At 48.5% G+C, this 17,426-nt stretch overlaps 4 protein-coding genes across 12 annotated transcripts in view; 1 reads left to right on the forward strand and 3 right to left on the reverse strand.

The window, feature by feature from the left end:
• Nucleotides 1-1,738: 1,738 nt before the first annotated feature.
• LOC309719726 (uncharacterized protein) lies at nucleotides 1,739-3,394 on the reverse strand (the record flags this gene model as incomplete). The annotated part of the gene is made up of 2 exons (XM_082556049.1): nucleotides 2,898-3,394; nucleotides 1,739-2,009 (listed from the first exon to the last, which is right to left on the reverse strand). The coding sequence occupies exons 1-2, from the start codon at nucleotides 3,155-3,157 to the stop codon at nucleotides 1,739-1,741; spliced, it is 531 nt and encodes a 176-aa protein (XP_082412175.1). The 5' UTR covers nucleotides 3,158-3,394.
• Nucleotides 3,395-4,764: 1,370 nt separating this feature from the next.
• On the forward strand, nucleotides 4,765-7,560 carry LOC309719725 (uncharacterized protein). Of its 2 annotated transcripts, none has more exons than XM_082556048.1 (4): nucleotides 4,765-5,126; nucleotides 6,299-6,391; nucleotides 6,919-7,036; nucleotides 7,119-7,560. In XM_082556048.1, exons 1-4 carry the CDS (start codon nucleotides 5,016-5,018, stop codon nucleotides 7,427-7,429), a joined length of 633 nt encoding a protein of 210 aa, XP_082412174.1. In that variant the 5' UTR covers nucleotides 4,765-5,015; the 3' UTR covers nucleotides 7,430-7,560. The 2 variants fall into 2 exon arrangements, with proteins under 2 accessions (XP_082412174.1, XP_082412173.1); XM_082556047.1 differs by having other exon boundaries at nucleotides 4,772-5,126; nucleotides 6,916-7,036.
• A 1,820-nt stretch (nucleotides 7,561-9,380) lies between these two features.
• On the reverse strand, nucleotides 9,381-13,753 carry ppiaa (peptidylprolyl isomerase Aa (cyclophilin A)). Its single transcript, XM_082556052.1, has 4 exons — nucleotides 13,593-13,753; nucleotides 10,964-11,083; nucleotides 10,679-10,851; nucleotides 9,381-9,776 (listed from the first exon to the last, which is right to left on the reverse strand). The coding sequence occupies exons 1-4, from the start codon at nucleotides 13,659-13,661 to the stop codon at nucleotides 9,644-9,646; spliced, it is 495 nt and encodes a 164-aa protein (XP_082412178.1). The 5' UTR covers nucleotides 13,662-13,753; the 3' UTR covers nucleotides 9,381-9,643.
• A 2,755-nt stretch (nucleotides 13,754-16,508) lies between these two features.
• The window catches only part of LOC309719713 (zinc finger MIZ domain-containing protein 2-like), a 19,734-nt gene continuing 18,816 nt past the window's right edge, over nucleotides 16,509-17,426 (reverse strand). For all 8 annotated transcript variants that reach the window (XM_082556018.1, XM_082556017.1, XM_082556022.1 and 5 more), the window contains one exon: nucleotides 16,509-17,426. This exon is cut by the window's right edge and continues 89 nt beyond it. In XM_082556018.1, coding sequence (XP_082412144.1) covers nucleotides 17,408-17,426 — 19 coding nt within the window. In that variant the 3' untranslated portion in view covers nucleotides 16,509-17,407.

Genomic DNA, 17,426 nt, shown 5'->3' on the forward strand with positions numbered 1-17,426 from the left:
AAACAAGAACACGTGCTCGTTATGAAGTTGGTATTAGCAACACTGTTAGCGAGACTCAGCCGTTGCTTTCAGGCCGACTGTGCGTAGCTCAGTGAGGCTCGTTCATCGTTCTGAAATCAGAAAGAGCTTCCTGGAAAGTCATGGTGCCACATGTTGCTCCTAAACCTGGAGATATGGTCCAGCACTAACGGTGCAGCTTGGAGGACGCAGCGTCCGTGATCACACAGAGACTAGCTTCTCCCTCTTTGTCTGGTTGATTTTAAAATAAAGTTATCACCATGTGAAGAAACATCGTTGTGTTTTGTTGGAGAAAAACTGCAAATAGGCCATATGACCACATGAGGGCGCAGTGATTATAGCTGTTATTTAACCAGGTAAGTCTTTGTGTACACATTTGTACATTTAACGTCACAATTAAGCAGCAAACAATTAAGAACATGCGTCGCCCCCTGGTGGTGAGTGTCAGTTAAACCGTGCAGAGGGGTAATTACAGCAGATGCAATTAGAACTACAGTAAACATGTTGGCCATCTTTTTCTCATTGGGCCTCTCTTACACTGACACAGTGATGCTCAAATTGCGTGGAGAGGTCCACCTGGAGCTCATGGAGCTACTGCAGGTGGACCACTGACCACAGAGGGAAACTGGGACTGGTTTGGGTGAAATAAACACCTTCTTTCACTAACGGTGTGTTCACAACGAACGCGATGGACGCGAATAGAGCGTCAGGTTTACATGTAAAGTCAATGGAAAGGCGCGATGACACGCGATTGCGGGTCCCGCGAAAATTCGGAAGCAGATTTGCGTCGCCAAAACGCCTGAAACGCGCGTCAGTGTAGCGCGTCTGGCGCGTCTGACTCGCGAATAAAACCACGCGTGTGAGTTTTTGTGTTGCATTTTGTGCATACGCGCGTTTCGCGTCCCCCGCTCGAGTTGGAAAAATCTGAACTCCAGCGTCAAATCGCGCCGCGACAACCAATCAGGAGCCTGGTGACGTGGCTGTTACCTAGGTCAAAGGGGCAGATCCAGCCAAAGCCTTTCATACTTCAATGGAGGGGAAGGCTAATCAATGCGGTAGCAAACAACTCGGAGCTGTACAACACCAGCTGCTTTCAGTACCGAGACAGGAATAAAAAGGACCGAGCTTGGAGGAAGATATGTGAAGAGATCGGGCAACCTGGTAAGTTCATTCATTTCTCTTAAGTTTTCTCTAAAGTTTTCACTGACCCGGGGAAGCCGCACAAAAGCTAGCAAGCCACCGCTATTTTCCCACTGACGTACAAATACCGTTCTGCTTTTAGGCATGTTGTCATTTAGGAATATATTTTATTGTTTATTAATAAACAGCACACAGTGGTCCCGCTGTTCATCCGTCACTGCTTCACTTTTTCGCTGATTTTTTTATTGCACAGTACAGCATTGCATTCTGCAGCCTGATTGACAAATCTGCTCCGTGTCGTGTCTCCTGCACTTGCCAAATTTATCATGTTTGGTTTTGATAACCATCACGTCCAATAGAAAAAACAGCACAAAAACACCCATAACTATGAGCCTCATTCGGAAATAGACACCTGCACCGCGAGGGGAAAAGGCGCACGAAAGTGGCGGGCAGATATTTGAGAAGTGAAAAGAAGTTTACTGGATTTACAGAAAGTGTGCAATAATTGTTTAAACAAAATCAAGCAGGTGCATCAATTTGGGCACCACAAAAAAGAAATGAAATGAATATTTAGTGTATATCAATGTGTGTGTCTCCTATATGATATATGGGGTGCCTTTGTCTGGACGTGCTTCCCATCCAGAGCTGCACAGCACAGAGGGAAGTTCCAGCGCTCCTGGAATCCCTCTGTGATGGAGCGCCAGTCTCCAGGTGAAGGCACAGCCATGAAGTCGTCCACTAGACAGTCCCAGATGGCCGTCGCTGCCTGGGGGGTGATCTGGCTCACCGTGGACACACCGACTCTGAAACTGAACGCGATGGTCCTGAAGGAGTCCGCGGTGACAAGGAACCTGGACAAAATTGTTCAAAATCAGTATTATGTGTACTGCAGTTACAAAATACATTATTCAAATTCCAAAATACTTTTGTGATGTCAGATATAAATCACAAAACTTAAATCTTACATAAAACCTTTTGTAATTATAAGGATAATTACAAAATGTATATTAGATAATATCTAAAACAGTTGTGTTTTGTTTTAACTTTAACATATCATAATTTGATTGGTAGCAACTTTCACAACTACAGTGAGCCAATCACTCATAATTCCTAAACATGTCAATCAGGTAGGAATGAAGTGAGACATTAATAGAAATAAAGAGTTGTGTGTTGACATGTAGCCCTTTCCTTGCTTAAATCATTAATATTTTTGAAAAATTAATCTGTGATAAGACAGCTTATCAAGATAGAACCATGTAACTAAAGATGAACCAAACTGTTCACAGTTTTATCTAACTCTGTTTTAATAAAGGCTGTGACCCCTGCTATAGAGTCTGACAGCTGCAGGGATTATATACAAATATTCAACTATCCCAGAATTAAACCAGGTCTAAATAAAAAGGAGTGAGTATCACTACAAGGTTAACTCAGTGGTCCTAATGCTACAGTTTGATATCAGCAAACACCGAGCGCATACATTGATGTGACACCACAGCCATGCTATCATTCAAACACTGATAACAGCATAAATCGAATTAAATCGGGACTTGATGAGACCTTCTGAGTATCACTAGAAATATTATAAAGAGTCGTCTCTGTACCACAGTTTGCTTTCAGTAAACACCGACAGCATTCACTGTTAGCATAGCACATCCATGTTAGCAGTCTATAAACGATAGTTTAGCATATATTAGCACAGGTATCAATAAAGGACTACCGTATTAAATACTTTTACTAACCTCAGGCAGATGGACAGGCACTCTGCAGGTGGGATTGAGCGCCTGTAGTTGGTGTCTAGGCGGGCGATGCTGGGACCGACGCGGGACAGCAGGTCCTCAAACTGGCCGACGGTGATATCGCTGGAATCGGCCGTCATCCAGGCGCAGCTCCTGGAGCAAATGGTGAAACTCACCAAACTGCTCACACCTCTGGAGGACCTGATGGACCCAGGTACGGCGAGGACATCTTTTACGCCGCTGCTCTGCTCTCCACAGTACATAGAGAAGGGAGACTCTCTCTTCAAGCGCTAGCTCGACAGCTGCCATCTAGCAAAGATACTGGTCTGGCACAACTCCCTCCCACATTTCCGGTTCACGCGCGCGATGGATTTTTCTTGGACACGTGTTAAGACGCGAATGTGCACGCGTCAAATTAGGGGCGTTTTGTTCGCGTCCATCGCGTTCAGTGTGAACACACCGTAAGACTACAACATAACATGGCTGTCATGGTCCGGGTTCCCTCCCGGTTTTCCTGTCCACTGCTCAGGTGTATGTGGGGAGGTCCTGCGCCGACACACCTGTTCATTATCAGGTCATTACCCTCCTGTATTTAAGCACCAGCTCGAGCTTTCGCTGCTTTCGTTGTGCGATCGGACTCTCTGATGCTCGTCGATGTCTCTCTGCCATCACTCAAGAAACTCACCTGTAATCCCGAGCTGGAGTTTTCCTGTGGAAAGAGGAACGCCCTCCATCGTTTCCCTGCCTCTGGGTAAAACTCTGCCACCTGCTCCAGCAGAATCAGAAGCTGAACTCATCCTCACCTGTTCCGCCTCCTGCTGCAGACACCTGTCCATACACCTGAGCTAGCCTGAGTCCACTGACAGAGTTACCTTCATCAGTTATGATGCTGAGTTTGAGCGTTAAGGACTGATGACAGAGTCTGGATGGGGTGAAGGTGTGGAGTTTCCTGAACATGTCTCCAGACTGTCGATGTCGCGATCACCTTCGCTCAGTGGCGCTCCATCCTGCTAGAAGCACTCCAAGCTGCTCCTGGATGGTTGGAAGGTGTTGGTCTGTGAGGACGTCGCAGTGAGATCAGCTTGGAGCTCTGATACGGTGGGACTGCAACTCCACACGTCAGGACTTGGTCCAGAAGCTGAGACGCAGCAGAAGAAGACGGGTCAAACACTAATGTGGGTGGAGGGCTCATCCAGCAGTAAAAGTCTGAAACTGTTCCTCAGCGAATTGCAGAAGCACGCAGAAGTCATCACACTGAAGCGTCTGAGGAGGACAGACGATGTTTCGTGTGTGAGCAGCTCTGACTCTCCTTTAAAGGGACGCGTGAGCGTTTCCCGGGTCGGCGTGTTAGGAGCCGCAAGCTCCTTCAGACACGCTCGCAGTAAAGCAAAGAAGCTTTGATGCGCGCCATCGCACGGCCACGTCTCCATCCAAGCACTCGAGATCGTTCATGTTTCATCTTAACCCTTTGTGTCAGGCAGACTGACTTTCCTTTAGTTCTTCTTCTGCTCTGTGAAGCGCCGGCTTCAGTGTCGTCATCTCTTAAATCAGCTTTAATCACCTGCAAACACTCACACATCCGCCCGCCTGAGAGACGCAGCTCCAGCTCTAATGAGTCTTTAAGGTGGCCTTTCAAACCACATGAAGTGAAACCACACACACACGTACACACACACGTACACACGCGCACACACACACGGCTCTACCTGTCTTGTGTCTCCAGGTGTGTTTTAATCTCTCTGTGGTCTCTGCGGTGTCACATATCAAACAGACTCCCGCCTCACCAGAGGCCGCGGGGCTTCCAGGAAGGAAGTGGCGGCGGCACCGTCTCCGCCGACTGATCTGCTGGAGCTTCAAAAGCTCCTTCAAAAACTTCTGAGGACCCGGCGGCTGACAGAGGGCAGATCAGAGGGGAGGGGAGGGGTATAAAAACAAGCACACCTGAAGGCAGCAGGTAGAAGAAGGCGAGCTTCATTCGGATAAGCAGGAAGGAGACTCTGCAGGTTCGCTCTGATGACTGAAAGAAACGCAGCTCTGTAGGACTTTCTCGTGAAGAGCTCAGAGGAACTGAAGAAGCTGTGAAGCCGTTTTCGCCCGACTGATCCACTGATCGATTGGAGGATGTGGATGCTGCGCAGCGTCCTGTGCGTGTCTGTGGTCTGCGGTCTGGCTCTGGACTCAAACACCATCAGATCCTCCAAAGAGTCGGCGCTGCAGAGCTCCGAGCTGCCGGTAAGACGAGGACACCTCACACTCTGCATCCCGCTGCATTCCGTTTACGTGACGTCGAAAGCCTCAGGTCAGCGCAACCTGAAGCTCCTCACCTGTTCATGCTGCACTGCTGCCTCCTGATTGGCTGACTGGATAACTGATAAATAAGCAGGTGTTCACAATAAAGTGCTACAAGTTGGATCTAATTATTCAAACCTGAGACAGAAGCTCATTCGTTTATTTTAAAAATTATTTTGAGACATTTATTAAAAATAATTGTATTAATATTTTTGAATGTTTAACATCTGGAGTCAACTTAAAAATCTGCTTTGTCCATTCAAGCTTCCTTTAATCTTTCCAGCAGAAAGAAAATTCATTACATCCGTTTAGTTCAGTATGTTTGAGTTGAATTTTATTTACACAGCACAAAATCACAGCAAAGAAAACCCACAGAAAGGTGTTGGTGTCAGTGGGGAGGACGAACCCCCTCGAACACAACAGAGCTTAGGCAGCAGCAGCAGCGAGAGGGAGAGTCTCTGATGCTCTGAATAAATCTGTGGATGAAATGTGAGAGCAAGTTTTCAACTTTCAGATTCATCAGGACAGAAAATCGCTGAAATCGTGAAAGCGGTTCTTCAGGGTCGCTTTAAAGACGTTAGACTGATCTCTCGCTGCTCGTGCACGAGGCCTCATTTCACCAGTCTGCAGGAAGCTCCAGTGTTAAAGCTTCCTGTGTGCTGAGTTTTCAGTTTAAGAGCCTTAAAGGCCAAAAACAAAGCGAGACGGCGTCGCCCAGCGCAGACGCGTGTCCTGCTCTCTTTGCATGCACACTCATTTAATACTTCTGGTAAACGTGTTTCTGGGTTTTGTCCTGCCGTCGCTGTGATGTGAAGGATCTGTGTACAGCAGCAGGTAACAAAAGTCCAGCTTCACAGGCACAGGTGACGCTGTCATTACTGCAGCAGGGCGGAGTTTCTGTTCACGTGAAGCTTTGTTGTCTCAGATGAAGATCTTGATCAGCTCAATGATCATTGATCACTGAGCTGATGGATGAATCAGTCTGTGAGGAGCGCGTCTTCACAGGGTTCAGCTTCTCTGTGTGGACGGATTTCATTTTTTAAGATTCATTCAAGAGAAAAAAAGCAGCTGCTTGGCGCCATCTTTAACTCTGACATCACTCTCTCACCTTTTAGGATCGTTCCCATGACGACAGGATGGAGACAAATTCCAACTCCCACCGACGACAAAGCCCGCCATGTACTTCGACTCAATGCAACGCACCTCCGGTCAGTACCGCCTAGCCCCGCCCACCTGCCGGCGCTAGTAAATCTGTCTCCTGTTAGCTGGAGTTTAATTTGGTAAATTAATAACAAAGTGAATAATAAAGGTTTATTGATCCTCCATCGACCTCCACCTGCAGGCTTCACGTATTCACAGCGACGTGTCGGTGCAGCGCTCACGGATACTCACACACTTTGACATCAATACTTTACGTCTTCACTCAGTGTGACGCAGTGATGACGTCCTCAACAACTTTATTCACAGACATAAACAAAGGCTAACTGCTAACGGATAACGCTGCTGCTAAAGTGTGCATGTCAGTAATGAGTGACATCACACATGAGCACTTCCTGCTACAGTTTGAATTCACTTTACATTTATATAAATAAGTACCAGGAGGCCCCGCCCCCGCTGTGCATCACTGCCCTACAGGATACAGCGCGTTAAGGCGACTGTTATTATTTGGTGCGATATCAGTAAACCTAGATTGGATGACATCATTTGTCTGATGATTCTTGCCTGTGTGCAGCAGAGGGGGCGCTGCAGTAACAGAGCTGACAGAAGGCCGTCCCCCAGTGACGGACAGGCGGACGGACAGGCGGGCAGAGTGACGGGAGGACAGAGGGACGCTGACGGCAACAGGACCAAAAGTGAGAGACTGAGCATGTGCTGCTTTCCCAGAGTGCACTGCAGCAGGAAGCGGGCGTGCTAACATGTGTGTGTGCGTTTCAGCTCTGGAGATGTCGAGCTGCGTCCGGTCCGGCGACTGCGCGGACGGCCTGTGCTGCGTCCGGTACCTGACCGGCAAACGGTGCCAGCGGATCCCGGTGGAGGGCGAGGCCTGTCTGCTGCGAGGTCCAACCAAGCGGAGGAGGAACCTGGGACGCTGCGACTGCGATGCGGGGCTTTTCTGCACCGCCGTGGACCGGGTAGAGACGGGCAAAAACAAGGGCCAGGGGGTGTGCGCGCCCCGGCCGAAGCAGGGCCAGCGGAAAACAAGGCATTCTGGGAAGAAGCGGAGGACGGCAGAGGGGAGCTGCTGACGGACTCATGAACTCTTTATTTAAGTCTGTAGAAGGTTTTAGATGTTTCTCATATCACAGGTTCATCCAATCAGCAGCTGCCACACTTTCTCCATCACTGTCACTTCAACCAATAAAAGTCAATGAAAGTTGGTCTGAGCTCTTCTCAGGTGTGTGGGCGGGCACAGGTGGGGTTTGACTGACAGCTCTGTGGGACAAACTCCACCCTTATTATTCATTACTCACTCGCTGAGCAGCATTGTGACCCTGCAGTTCCTCTAACGTCCACCAGAGGCAGCAGCGACTCAGGCCCCATAGACTTCCATGTTAAAACTGATACACAAACTGCTTGGTGTCCAGTGTTGGGCAAGTTACTTTGAAAAACTAATTAGTTACAGTTACTTCTTCAAAAAAGTAACTGAGTTACAATTTTAATAATAATGGATTGGATTTATATAGCGCTTTTCAAGGCACCCAAAGCGCTTTACAATGCCACTATTCATTCACACTCACATTCACACACTGGTGGAGGCAGCTACAGTTGTAGCCACAGCTGCCCTGGGGCGCACTGACAGAGGCGAGGCTGTCATATCCACATACCAGGACAGAGTCCGGGGATCGAACCAGGGACCTTCCGGTTACAGATGCGCTTCCCAACCCCCGACTAAATATAAATATAATATAGAATATTTATTATATATTATAAAAGTAATTAATTACTAGGAAAAGTAACTATTGTGTTACTTTAAAAAAGTGTTACATTAAATGATGCTTTTTAGGCAATGTAGTGCAAATTAAATGAGCCAAACTGTAACAGCCTTAGAGAACTCAGCTAAACAAGTATTTTTCTCCATGCAAAAGTAAATAAAAAGGATACTTTATAATAATAATAATAATACTGTATAATAAAACAAACATTTTTATAAAGTACAAAAATATAAACAGGTAATACAAAGTGTCAACTCCATGGCCATTTACAATCTATTTGAAGTCACACGTGCAGTTCTTGCAGTAGAGGTTTATTAGAGTCCTGCTTTAATGTCCTCTTTTTTTTTTTTTTTAAACATGAACTCTTGCCACATCCACACACCCCTTACATCCATCGTAGCCATTAAACCAGTGGTTGCATCTCAAAACAAGGAGCTTCTCAAATTTCTTAGCATAGAGTCTGTTCCTCTTTGGAGAGAAGAGGAGCTTCCCAAGGCTACAGTCTTTGTACTGAGGCACTGAATGGCGTGGCTGCATTGTATCTTAGTGAAATATTCCTTATCAGTGCACATCTATTCTAATTCTAATGTGAGCCCGAGGCAGGTGAGGTTTACGGCACAAAGAACCACGATGGTCTGAGTGAACCCTGAAGTTATCTGGATATACCAAACACCTCCTTCCTGGTGGAGGCTCTGCTCGAGCACGCTCAGAGGAAAAGCTTCAGTTTATTTTATATGAGAGCATCAGCAGAGGCGTGGAGCTGCTCCACCTGCAGTCACACACCTGTGGGTTCTCACCACAGCAATGCACATTATACGTTCTTCCTACACTGCTGCGCGCACACACACACACACACACACACACACACACACAGCCGCTGTGAGCGACTTTAACCTCGTGTTTCTGTGATGAATGCAGTGCTCTGTGTCAGCTCCGCCCTCCTGTTCAGGTGCAATTCCACAGCTTTACCAGCAGGTGTCACTTGTTAACAATTTAGAAAGGCCTGCACCTGTGAGAGTAATCAGATTACACACCAATCACCCACACAGTTCAGCAGAAACGCTCCAGATTTACTGTGTTAGAACACATTTCACAGTGACATCACTTCCTGTCACAGCTCAGGTGTTCGGCCGCAGGTAAATTTTATTGCTGAAGTTCAGAACAACGTCTGTCCTTCTTAAATACAATTTAAAATGGCCACGCCGATTGCGAGGGTGGCGGCGTGCAGACGGCGAGCTTTGAGACTCAAACATCACAACACACGTTTCAATTGTCAAGGCATCGTTTGTTTTATTCTCTTTGATTTAACGAAAGACCGTCAAGACTGTGGAAAAACGTTAATGCAAAAGAAACTTCCAAAAGGCAAAGTCACAAATGCAGCAACAGGATTTAACAGAATAAAAAAAAGAAAAAGGGGGGACAGAGGGGGATCAGGTGGGTCTCCATCAATAGGAATGTTGAATGGTGGAGGGGTGGAGCCTAAACAGGGAGCAGCTACAGGACGGGCGGGCAGGAAGGGCGGTGAGCTCAGAGCTGCCCGCAGTTGGCGATGACAACCTTGGCTGTGGGTTTCCCAGTACTGCTGCCGTGGCGCTCCATCTTCCTCACCACGTCCAGCCCCTCGACCACGCTGCCGAACACCACGTGCTTCCCGTCCAGCCTGTGGGTACAGAGAGCGCCGTCAGGACACAGTGAGACAAACAGTCTGAATACACTAAACTGACCTCTGACCTTCAGCTTAAAAACCAACCATGACGCCTACTTAAAAAAAACGAGCTTCCTTTATTACCTCCTTCAGCCAAGGAGACACCAGAGGATGCTTGAGGAAACTAGCAGCCCACGCCACCAAACGCATCATGAAACTGTCTGCACGCCACGACACGTCCTGACTAAACACTGCTGATTGGAGAGATTTAAATCTAAACACGGGGCCGCCCCGTGATGTCAGCCACAGCAGGTGCACTGCAGCCATAACCAGCAGTCATCTAAGGAGGGAGTGAGTGACGCGCAGAACAAGCGCACGAGAAAAATTCCCCGCGCGACTAGAGCTGAGCCCACGGACGGGGTTACCGTGTGCGTCAGTCGTGTTTGTGCCTGCAAGCTGAGTTTGTGTTTCCAGCGCGTGCAGTCCCCTCCCACACCTGCGCACGTTTAAACCACGACGACCCGCTGACAGCGGTTTTAGATCAGCGCTTTTGTTGCTCGAGCCCTTTGTGAGATTAAACCTCGTCTGCAGCTGAGAACATGGGCGGAGCCAAGCGGTTAGAGGTCGTTCGCGTTCACCGTTACCGTCTCAGACGTCAGAATCACTTTATTATGTTCCATAAACATTTTGTTCTGAGCAGTTCTACTTCAGGTTTAACTGAAAGACTAACACGGCGTCATGTTTGACGGACTCCCAGCTCCTGATGACGACACCATCTGACCGTTACCTCTGGTCATTTGATAAAACACTCCAGCACAACCCAGAGCAGGAATATTACATCAGTGCCGATGGATCACTTCACACCAGCGTGGGTCTGACTTCCTGTCTGTGAAGCACGGGTCCGAGCACGTACGTACCATGTCGTCTTTTCGGTGCAGATGAAGAACTGAGACCCGTTGGTGTTGGGGCCGGCGTTGGCCATGGACAGGATGCCGGGGCCGGTGTGTTTCAGGGTGAAGTTCTCATCTGCAAACTTGTTGCCATAGATGGACTTTCCTCCGGTTCCGTTGTGGTCCGTGAAGTCGCCACCCTATGACATCAGAGGCACATTACAGATCACATGTTCACACAGGTAAGGAGTACTGTAGTGTCTTATTAAATCTGCTCTCACTTTCTCTGTAGAACCTGCATTTTGAGCTCACCTGGCACATAAACTGTGGGATGATGCGGTGGAAGCTGGATCCCTTGTAGCCGAATCCCTTCTCGTCGGTGCAGAGGGCGCGGAAGTTCTCAGCAGTCTTTGGCACCACATCAGCACGGAGCTGCAGGAACAAAGTTCAGAGAGAGGGAAGGGATGACTTTGATCTTGAGACACCACCTCAGCCGGCAGCTCCTACGTATGGTCGCCAGCCAAACTCCGGAGGTTTATCAGCCATGGTGAACTTTGCTCAGCCCGCCCACAGCCTTACAGCGCCCTGCTCTGTGGCGCTGCAGGTAAACGTAGCAAGCCCGGCCGACTTCTGCTCAGCCCGAGTGGAAGAGCTGCAGCACTGCGTCTGCAGGGCCCCCACAGCAGTGACGCCACCGCAGAGGCATGACCAGAGGTGCAGCAGGGTGAGGTCTGCAACTGCTGCGCCTGCTCAGCAAAAACACAGTGTGCACCTTCATCTTTTTTATCCTCCATCTGCTGCGAGAACTGGGAAGCTCCGGTTACCCCACAAACCCCCCAACCCTGCCAGGAATGCAGCCGTTCTGGTTTGGGCCGTTTTTAACCACTTTATCCACTGGGGTGCCCCAGGGATCTGTCCTCGGGCCCCTTCTTTTCATCATCTACCTTCTTCCACTCGGACATATTTTTCGTAAATATAATATTCAGTTCCACTGCTACGCCGATGACACCCAGCTCTATCTCTCTACCAAACCTGACTCTACTCTTCCTCCACCTTCTTAAAGAAGCAGATTTCTTAAACTCAACAGCAATAAATCGGAACTTCTTCTGGTTGGCACTAAACGACTGCTATCCAGAATTAACAATTTCTCTCTCACCATCAATAACTCGCTGGTCCCTATCTCTCCCTCTGTGAAAAGCTTGGGTGTCATTCTCGATAGCACATTATCCTTTAACTCACATATCAATAATATTACACGTGCAGCATATTTCCAACTCCGTAACATTAATCGCCTCCGCCCCTTCCTCACACCTCACGCCACTGCCATTCTCATCCATAATCTTGTTATCTCTAGAATTGACTACTGCAACTCATTATTATTTGGCCTCACACAAAAATCTATCAACAAGCTCCAACGTGTCCAGAACTCTGCTGCCCGTATTATTACTAGGACTTCTTCTACCCACCACATCTCCCCAATCCTGAAGCAACTTCACTGGCTCCCGGTCAAATTTCGCATCCATTTTAAAATAATTCTGTATACATTCAAGGCTATTCATTCTCTCTCTCCACCGTACCTCTCTGACTTATTACAGATGAAGCTCCCATCCCGCTGCCTCAGATCTTCATCTTCTCTTTCTCTCTCTGTTCCCTCTGCTCGTCTGATCACAATGGGAGGGAGGGCCTTTAGTTGCTCTGCCCCTCGACTTTGGAATTCCCTACCCCCGGACCTCAGAAATATTAGTTCATTCTCTCTTTTTAAGTCCACCCTTAAAACTCATTTGTTTAAAATTGCCTATTCTTAAATTTCTGTATGTTTTAACTTTTATCTTCTATTTTTACCATTGTGTATATTTCCAGTTTTTATCTGTTGTACAGTGTCCTTGGGTGCTTTGAAAGGCGCTATTTAAATAAAATGTATTATTATTATTATTAACGCGTGCATGCTGGGAACGCCCATAACGTCCTGCTGCTACAAGCACAAAATGGCTGGACGGCTAGCACTCATGCTAGCTATTTTTTAGCCTGCAGTTAACCTGGTTAAACATAAGCCCGCCAACGAAGCGCCCCATAAGCGGCAGCTCGGTTACGTAAGGTTAGGTTCTCACACCGGGAACAAAGGGCCACACGGTAACCCCGCATCCGCATCTCAACTCCCCTCCCCCCGCGGACCGCGCCAGCTCAGTGGAAGATTCCAGAAGCAAACACGGGGAACAGCGCAGTTAGCCTCGGTGGCTAACAGCCACAGAACCGGCTACTCAAGTTTTATCACACGAGCCTCAGAAAAAGCGTTTCCCCGCCCCGTTCGTCTCACACAGGCGACAGTTCACCGACAGCAGCGCGGCTTTCCCGGGTCTGCGAAGGCCGCGCAGCCGCAACAAAGAGCCTGCAATAAAAGTAGCATTAGCATCGCTCATTCGTCGGCGGATAAAATACTCGCTCCGAGGGGCGCGGGCCCAGTCTGCGCCTCCATGTGACTCGAGTTTGAGACATTTTCCGACCACAGCTAACCCGCTGGTCTCCAATCAACCGGGGACTAATGACTGTGAGCAGACAGGCATTCAAACCAGAGTCGTTCAGCCCCGGGACGCTGACATTGACATCAAAATCACACTAGCTGCATTCTACGCGCCAACGGCGGCCTCTGCAGCTGCAGTCGGCCCCGGAGCGCCTCGAGCGGCGCTGGCGAGCAGCCACAAACACGTGCACAAGGCCCCCCCAACACGCTCGTGACAGCTCGGCTAGCTGCTGTGATGCTACAAGGAAACAGGAGGCTGCCCCCAGCAGCTGAAGCCCGGTCCACGCTGGGCTTCTGAGCCGCGGCAGAGGTGACTATCGGCACCCAGCAGCAGTTACTAACCGCCGTCTAAATTCAGTAGCAGTAAGCCCCACCGACCCCCGGGATAAACTACCGGCCTGCGCACCGCAGCAGCGGCCTCACCTCCATCACGATCCGGCCCCGGGCTGTACCGTCAATGGTGATGTCGAAGAAAACTTTGGGCCTGGCCATTTCAGTAGGTCGAGCTGGAGACGGAGGACTGAGGAGTTTCCCGGCGAAAAGACACAACGGGCACAAGGAAACGAGAAGATCCGAGGATAAAAATTTATATAAGACGCGAGTGGGCGGCGTGAAATCCCAGCGAACCAGTCAGTAACACGGGATTATTTGATTGAAGCGTGTTTAATCCAACCAGCAGAAAGAATAGCGAAATCTTTTCTCTAAGTGGACGACTGAGTTTAACGGTGCGTTCTATTCGTATGTCAGGCCGACCCGCCCGGGCGGGGCTTGGGTGTTGGGAAGGCTCCTGTCCTCGGAGCACCGCCCCGTTTCGGCGTCCAGTTTAAGGAAAAAGTGAATCTCTCTAGTGCCAAAGCGGCGCGCGCTACAAAAATAGACAACGCGAACCTCCAATGGCAGCAGAGCACACGAGGTGGTGGGAGGGGTGAACGTCAAGTCTGGCAGCCAGCGGGACCGTGCTGCCACCGCCGGGGGAGGGGGGCGCGGTCCCGCGGCCAGGGCGCGGTCCGGTGTTTCCTGCAGAGAGCGGACTTACTCATCGTGGAAATTTACTGCGCGCGGAAAAGTTCAGCTCGAGACGAAGTTCAGCAGCACAGCTTAGCGCGCAGACTCAGACTGAGCTGCGTCACAGCTGCAGGAGGTTCGTCAGGAAATCAGCTGTAAACAGTGACAGAGAACGAGTGCAGCACCCCAAACACACCGTAACAGTCTGATTAAAGGGTCAAATTCCCCCACACTGCTGTGCGAAAGTCCTGAGCCCCCCACCCCATCAGTTGCAGGAAAATGTGAAACACGCAGTGATTCTGAATTCAAAATGTGAAACATGTAGAAACATGTAGTGTTATATTCACTGATGTACCTGCAAACACAACATTAGCCTGACGGTGTGAGCAGCTCTGTGAGGGTCTTCAGGAACAGTTCTCATTTCAGGGAACAGAAGATGATTGGCTGAAGCTCCAGGTCATCTCTACTGTGTCGGGTGGATTCTTCCTCTTTCCTAAGGATGTGACTCTCAGATGCTACAGACACACTTTTAGGCCTCACAACTGTTCTTCCCAGATCTACAAAGTTTTCAGCTCACAGCTCTTTGGGACTCTGCTCACTGGTACAAAAACATTATTTTATGTTAAACTGTTATCAGTTTTCAGATTCAGCTAAAGAAATGGGAACAGGTGTGTTTGAGTGACAGGCAGTGTAAAGTGCGCTCAGGTGTCTGTGTGCACACAACACCAGCTCCTCATCCAGTCAGGAGCCTTTGTGCTGCATGAATGATTCATAGGTCAGAGTTAAGAGGCTTAACGGGGAAAATCGTTCAGTGTCGATGCCGCCGAGCTGCTGTTCAGCGAGCTATCGATCAGTGACCTTTCATCACATAGGTGCTGAGAGAGAGAGGCTTCCTGCTTAAAACCTTAAGGTCAGCTTTTCTTAAAATAACGGAGCAGTGAATACCAGGAGAGGCCTCGAGGAATCAGTTCAACTAAGAAAGCCGTCTGTGAGAGAGGGAACAAAGACGCAGTGCTGTAAATGTGCTCCGTGTCCAGCCGTCGCAGTAAAACCTGCAGAAACCTCAGCGCCCTCCACGCAGCCTCACAACAAATCAAGGTGTGCATGTGCTATGTCTTACAGTGCACTGGACTTCCTGTTCACTGCACATAAGCTGATCGTGTTTCATTAACTGATATGAAATCTTAGAAATCTTCACCTGCTCGATTTTGTTCCCAGAATGTTTTACCTGCGCTCACGTCCTTCATCAAGAATTTATTCTTCTTCCTGCTCCTTTTCATGCATGGAAACAGTGTTACTTTAATTGAAAGGAAGGTTGTGTATGGGAATGCATTACTGCTGTACCATGTGTGAAACAAATAAAATAAATAAATTAAAAACTCACATATCTGGATTTAATCCTGGGCTCGGCTGTTTAAAAGATGTAATCTGGATACAAACCATCCCGTTTGGGTAACCCAGTTTTTAAAGGTTTCCAGTACTCTCACTGGGCTGCAGAGGGCGCCAAAACTCACAATATCAATGAAGCTTCACTGAATCAGTGAAACTAAGTTTGATAGTAACGGCTGTTCCTTTATCAGAGAATTCATCCTTTTATCCACAGCCATGTTTACCTTCCTCAGGTCATGATATTAAAGGTGCAGTGTGTCATTCTCTTCACTGTTTATCACCTCTAGTTTTTTGGCTATTATTACTTTTCCTGTGTAATCCAGTCTCTAGCCTGGTGCTGGGATTGGTTAATCCTTGCCAATCCATAGTCTAGGACTAAAAAAACCCTTTGAACAACCAGATTTCAGAACATGATCCTGACTGGATTAATTCTGCTTTTGAACCAACCGTGAAGATGATTTATTATAAAACTGAATTGTTGGAGGCAGGTGCACCCACCAACACCAGACTCCATTCAAAGTTTGATTTTTAGATAGTCTTTCTTTCCATTAGTCTTGATTTAATTCATAACATAATATCGACAATATTCCAGATTACAGTTTACTGAACACAGAGCCGGAGGTTTGAATGTTAAACTGAATAAAGTGGATGTGGAATCTACTTTGGAATTCATGTCCTCAGCACCAAAATCTAACCTGTGAGAAAAACGTGCCAGAGTTCATTCAGAAATGTGCAAATTTAAGGAGATGCCGTTTTGTACGTTTCTCTGACCGAACATGTCGTCGATCAAACACCAGCCAGTTTCTTACTGTCACATTAAATATGTGACGTTTCCTCTTTTATTCACGGGGACTCGTTTCAGCGCGAGTAATGAGCGGTGTGGACGTCGATGCCCGATGAAGACCTCGGGCTCTTCGCCGTGATGAAAGCGCCGCAGCCTCTGCGTGTCTTTCCAGTGTCTGTTTATTAAATTACAAACTTTATGTTATGAGCATCGTTACTGAATCATCGTGTACAGGTTTCCATGGAGACACCACAACTGTTGGACTCTAAGTCACTATACAACAACACAGGATGATGATGAAGATGAACCAGCGTTTGTCACTGCAGCTTCAGCCCAGATGTGAGTAAGCCACATGTGCAGACCGCAGCCAGGTCAAAGGTCAACCAGCCCGCTTACAAAAAACCCTCATAACATGAGGGGAGGAGGCTGAGCAGCTACAGCCGCCCGTGTTGCCTCTCTCTGATTGGTCATCAGGAGGTCCGTGTTGCACGCCGGGGCCGGGCGTGGACCCCTCAGCATCTCCAGTGAGAAAGGAAAGCGTGTCCGTGGGAAAAGACGCCGCTTACAGCTCGTCTGCAGCCATCTTTGCACCGAAACTCCCGGCTGTGACGCGCCACACTGCTGCCTTCACGGGTTTCACACCCACCAACAGCTGGAACCGCAAAGGACGCCAGCCGCACTGGAATAACCTGAATCACGGGCTGAGCCAAAACACTGACAGCCAATCAGTGTTGTGCTGTTACACGAAGAGCGACTGGGTGACATCGCTGTGGGCGGGGCAGGTACGTGAAAGCAGCGCTGTGGCGCCTCTTTGAACTGACAGGGAATGAAGGATGAAGCATCGAAACACAATTAAAAACAATAAAATAAAGTTACCATGGAGTTCATAATCACACAAAGAGATTTTTTAGATTCAAAAGTCGCCATTTTGTTTTCCTTCCTCCTCACGGTCCGCCCCTTCCTGTGCAGACGGTGCCATGTTGGCGGCGAGGATAAAAAATAAAGTTCGGATTTTGCCGTGACGTCTCGGCGTGGCCGACCCCGGAGCCGTGCGAGCGCTTCAGTTGTTCTCAAACAGC

This window comes from Aulonocara stuartgranti, assembly GCF_965226115.1.
Source record: "Aulonocara stuartgranti genome assembly, chromosome: 12".
Lineage (NCBI taxonomy): Eukaryota > Metazoa > Chordata > Actinopteri > Cichliformes > Cichlidae > Aulonocara > Aulonocara stuartgranti.

What these genes read in the sequence shown, in the direction of transcription:
- LOC309719725 (XM_082556047.1), top strand. Translation starts at nt 5,016, where the DNA reads ATGTGGATGCTGCGCAGCGTCCTGTGCGTGTCTGTGGTCTGCGGTCTG. An exon ending in TGCAGAGCTCCGAGCTGCCG is followed by an intron (nt 5,127 to 6,298) that starts GTAAGACGAGGA and finishes CTCACCTTTTAG; the next exon opens with GATCGTTCCCATGACGACAG. An exon ending in CTCAATGCAACGCACCTCCG is followed by an intron (nt 6,392 to 6,915) that starts GTCAGTACCGCC and finishes GCCTGTGTGCAG; the next exon opens with CAGAGGGGGCGCTGCAGTAA.
- ppiaa (XM_082556052.1), bottom strand. Translation starts at nt 13,661, where the DNA reads ATGGCCAGGCCCAAAGTTTTCTTCGACATCACCATTGACGGTACAGCC. An exon ending in GGGGCCGGATCGTGATGGAG is followed by an intron (nt 11,084 to 13,592) that starts GTGAGGCCGCTG and finishes TTGTTCCTGCAG; the next exon opens with CTCCGTGCTGATGTGGTGCC. An exon ending in TCCCACAGTTTATGTGCCAG is followed by an intron (nt 10,852 to 10,963) that starts GTGAGCTCAAAA and finishes CTGATGTCATAG; the next exon opens with GGTGGCGACTTCACGGACCA.